General features: G+C 27.7%; 1 protein-coding gene across 1 annotated transcript; it reads left to right on the top strand.

The window, feature by feature from the left end:
* Positions 1-229: 229 nt before the first annotated feature.
* LOC107919503 (methylsterol monooxygenase 1-1) lies at positions 230-3,314 on the top strand. The gene is made up of 5 exons (XM_041082772.1): positions 230-692; positions 1,717-2,039; positions 2,637-2,784; positions 2,939-2,972; positions 3,190-3,314. Exons 1-5 carry the CDS (start codon positions 363-365, stop codon positions 3,192-3,194), a joined length of 840 nt encoding a protein of 279 aa, XP_040938706.1. The 5' UTR covers positions 230-362; the 3' UTR covers positions 3,195-3,314.
* Positions 3,315-4,797: the final 1,483 nt, after the last annotated feature.

The following is a 4,797-nucleotide window of genomic DNA, read 5'->3' as shown; positions in this document are numbered from 1 at the left end:
ACAGTTACTTTTTAAAGTCCATATTTCGCTGCCTTTTAAGCAGATTGTGTGTTATTACTTATTACTGCCATAAAAAGGCTAAGACATACAAGTGTAATTGAATAACTAAAAAAAATGGTTGTTGCACTGTATCTTGAAAAAAGCCGACAATGTCGTTTGAACATGACATATAAGATCATTTCTTTTGTATGAATATAGTTCCCACAAAATCAGTGTAAACTTTTTAAAACCGACGAACAAGCCCTAACCAAAACAACCGACAACCCTCTTAGCGGAGTATCCTCCACGCAATGACAAAAAAGCCTTATCCGTCTTCCTATATTTAATATTACAAACCATCCAAGTTGTCCAAAAGAGAGGAGATGCTGCCGTATGACAGCCTTGAAGGGGCGGAATTGGCATTAGGAAGGAACTTAACGGTGGCAGAGAGATTATGGTTTAGTTATTCGGCTCATAAATCTGATTACATATTGTACACACATAATTGTTTATTTGTGTTTTTGGTGTTCTCTTTGGTACCGTTGCCCTGGGCATTGGTGGAGTTGTATTGGTTCGACGCTGTCGATAGATTCAAGCTTCAACCGAGAGTGAAGAGATCGTTCCCGGAGTTGTTTAAATGTTATAAAGATGTTCTTCATCAGTTTATCTTTGTGGTTGCCCCTCTCATTGCTGTTTCTTTCCCTGTTCTAGAGGTACGTACAATGCATAGCTTCTTAGGGTTGAGGAAAATTTATTAATAACCATACATTAACTTAAACAAAAAATTTCGAATAATTTAATGATTTAAATAAAAAATTTTAAATAATTCAACGATTAAAACGTAAACTTACTTATATTTATTTACTTAAAAAATTATGTTTTTTAAAGAGATATTTATGAAAAATAATTTAAAAAGTTTATAAAATAATGCTGGAAAGCCATAAAAGAAAATTTGTCGGAATGAAGTTCAAAAACTCAAAATCGAAAATTGGTAAAAAAAAATCAAAAACCAAACAAAATAGAAACAAATTATCATGACCAGTTCAAAAATTTTAAAAAGAAATCGAATAGAATGGTGAGTGTTACCAATGGATCCACCATACTCTCCATTTAATAATACTAGTTATGATTTTTTTAATCAAAACACAAGTGTTACAAATTCCACATATACATGGCTAGAATTCCGGACCCAATACTAACTGACGTAAAATCAAATCTTGTCATTGAAATTACTCTTAACGCTCATCTAAATAGAATTTTTAATAACAAGAAACTTTAAACTTAATTTAATTAGTTCATATCGAGAACACAACATATTTAAGTTTGATTTCAATCACTCCTGGGTAAAATTATTATGGAAGCATTTGTATTAAGAGTTGGATTGCATTTGTCTCCTTTATTAAAAAAAAGGATCAAACTAATCCCTAAACGTTAGATCAAAAATTAAATTGGCCCTTTAGTTCTACTGTAAAAATTAACTCCTATATATTAGTATGAGGTACACATGGCACATCACGTGTCACTATTCGTTTATTTTGTTAGCCATATCAATTTTCAATAGTAGAAATGACTTTATTTTTATTTAAAAAAGATCAGTTTGCTCATTAATTTAATGTAGAGGAATTAAATTACTTATTTTTTAATAGAGAAAGTAAAATGCAAACCGACACTTAATAGAGAGGAATCCATAGTTCCAACATGTTGATTATTGAAAGATTTTTAATGTTGATGGGGCAGTGCGTTGGGATCCATACGAGCTTGCCACTGCCAACAAAATGGGAGGTAATTAGCCAATTGATAGTGTATTTTCTAGTGGAGGACTACACCAACTATTGGATTCATCGGTTCCTACATGGTGAATGGGGCTACGAGAAAATTCATTACATGCACCATGAATATAATGCCCCAATAGGGTTTGCAGCACCTTATGCCCATTGGGCTGAAATATTAATTTTGGGGATCCCAACATTCCTTGGTCCAGCCATGGTTCCATGCCATATGACGACATTGTGGTTATGGTCATCTCTACGCCAAGTTGAAGCCATCGAGACCCACAGCGGGTAAATAACTTTGCTCTTTTTTCTAATTCCACCCAACATCCTCAATTTGTAGTTTTGATTTTAAAACGATTTTCAAACTTTGAAACATTCAAATTGAATCCTAAAAATATCACTATTGCATTAATTTAGGTGTTAAATATAAGTTGACCAAAGCTTAGATTTTAAATTTTGTCTTTGTTTCTATCTGGTCTTTTTGTCAATCTAGTTGCCAATTTAGGTGTTAATGTTAGCTTAAATTTGATGTAGGTCATATGGATAAATTTGTAAATTCTCCATTTATTCAATAGCTTAAAGATTTAATTTGAATAATTTATATGTTGGGAGGAGTTAAAGAGAAAATTTCCTATTTAACCAAGGGGGTCAAGGCTTTGCTTTGCCACTAACTGTTTGGATAGCTTATATTCCATGCGATGGGTACACACGTGTTTACAATTTGATCCATGTGTTTTAAATATACTCATCGTCATATTCAAATGGGCATTTAACGCCTAAATTGATGACTAGGATGAGTGAAGTGATTGGTATAATAATGATACTTTAAAGATTCAATTATAATATTTTGAAGTTTAGTCATGGATATCTTTTAATTTTATGTAGGTATAATTTTCCTTGGAGTCCCACCAAATTGATACCATTTTATGGAGGACCAGAGTATCATGATTTTCATCATTTTGTTGGGAGACAATGCCAAAGCAATTTTGCATCTATTTTTACATATTGTGATTATCTATATGGAACAGACAAGGTAAGATAAACTATTAAACTACCCAATAAATAACATTAGATGTCTGAAAAAAAAAGTGAAAAGAAAAAGAAGAAGAAGAAGCAATTTCTTTAAACATTTAGATTTTATTTCTATTTTATTTTGATTTTTTTTAATTTGTAATAATGTATTGCAGGGTTATCGTCGCCACAAACAAGCCGTTAAAAAAGGTATTTTTTAATTTAATAAAAGTATTGTCCTCTTTGAATATTAGTGAATACTGCGAATTTTATATACGTTTTTTTGTTAAAATTTTAACGATCCTCTAAAAAATAATAATCTAATTTAAGTCTTCTTTAACATAATTTTTAATATCTCCAAAAATTTATAATTTATTTTGATTCTTTAAACAATTTATTTCTAAAATTTACATTTTTCTTTTTGTAGCTTAAGGAGCAAGTGAAGAAGCACTTGGAGTGATCTCAGAATCTCAAAAATAAATATATTTGTATTTGGTTATTGGACCCAAAAATAAAAATAAAAATAAAAATTGAGGGCTGTTAGATTTAAAATTATTAAAATTAAGTAATAAATTAAAATTCATATATAAAAATGAATGAAAAGCTAGAATATAAATTTATAAATCAACTTAAAAGTTCCAAAAATTTATAATTTAGTTTGATCTTCAAAAGTAAATTTCTAATTTTGTCCCTGAAATTAAGACTTAGATACAAGTCTTATGATATGTTAGACACTAATGAAATAAAGGGAAAAAAAATTAATGTGAATAAAAATCTTATTTCTCCTTTAAAGATTAAAAAATAAAAGATATAATAATAAATTTAATTTTTCGTTTAAATTTATTTTAGTTTAAATTAAAATAATTATTTGGTTCTTTGCTGAATCATATTTTATAATAGTTAATTCTGATTATAGATATTCGAATATGTACTTTTTATATTTTCCTTTGTAATTGTATTTATAATTGCTTTTGAAATTTAAATATATAAAAAAAACTAAAATTATAAGCATTTTATAATTAGTGAATTTGGGGTATTTGAATATAACTTTGTTCTCTCAATAATTAATACAAATTCAAATAATGAATATTTGGGATACATTATAAGTCCTTTGGTAATTGGACCCAAAAATAAAAATAAAAAACCAAAACGATTAGATTTTGAATTATTAAAATTAATCAATAAATTTAAAAAATTTTATAAAAATAAATAAGAAAATAAAATATAAAATTATAAATTAATATAAAATTAAATTTTTTTTGGAGCTTCTAAAATTTTTACTTTTTACGATTTAGAAATAAATATGTGTTATCAATTGGAAAATAAATTACAAATCAGATTTTTGAATATTAAGATGTAACATTTTTAAATTTACAAAAATTGATTAATAATGTTATAAATTGAGTTATAATTGTCAAATTAAACAAGTAGAGAAATAATATGTGACCTCCCCAACCCAGTTTAGATGTTGACCCAAATTTAGAAGATTACATCAGCCACTGAGATGGCCTAGCAAGATTATCAGAATTTTTGAAAATAATTGTTTTAAAACATTTATTATGCTTAGTAGAAAACTTAGTTTAAATGTCAATTCATTATTCCTCAACGTTTTAATTATCATCTAGCAACAGAAAAGTTGATATTTACTTTATGTATTTAATAAAACCCGAGGTTCATGCATACTAAATAATAATCGAAACATAATATCCTAAGAATTCAAATAAAATATCATGCAGAATAAAAACAAACCTAAGTTCTAAATCCCATGCCACAGTTTGAGATAAAATATTATAGTCCTTAAATAATAAAATAAATCAAAAGAATAAGTCTTAATAAATTGGAAATAAAATAGGCTATGTTGAGACCCTCCAGATGTCGTGCCCACATCCTAACCCAGTGGGTTATCTGTAAGGATGAAAATTTTAAGGGGTTGAGTTGTGATGATCAATGTGAGTTTATTTACAATAAAATCAAAGGAAAAAGTTGTTAAGACACATTAAATAACATAGCATAAAATAATCATTGATAACATTGT

The sequence above is a fragment of the Gossypium hirsutum genome, chromosome A12 (genome assembly GCF_007990345.1).
Source record: "Gossypium hirsutum isolate 1008001.06 chromosome A12, Gossypium_hirsutum_v2.1, whole genome shotgun sequence".
Taxonomy (NCBI): Eukaryota; Viridiplantae; Streptophyta; class Magnoliopsida; order Malvales; family Malvaceae; genus Gossypium; species Gossypium hirsutum.
This window is presented reverse-complemented; position numbering and strand designations above follow the sequence as displayed.

What these genes read in the sequence shown, in the direction of transcription:
- LOC107919503 (XM_041082772.1), top strand. Translation starts at nt 363, where the DNA reads ATGCTGCCGTATGACAGCCTTGAAGGGGCGGAATTGGCATTAGGAAGG. An exon ending in GCCATCGAGACCCACAGCGG is followed by an intron (nt 2,040 to 2,636) that starts GTAAATAACTTT and finishes AATTTTATGTAG; the next exon opens with GTATAATTTTCCTTGGAGTC. An exon ending in ATCTATATGGAACAGACAAG is followed by an intron (nt 2,785 to 2,938) that starts GTAAGATAAACT and finishes AATGTATTGCAG; the next exon opens with GGTTATCGTCGCCACAAACA.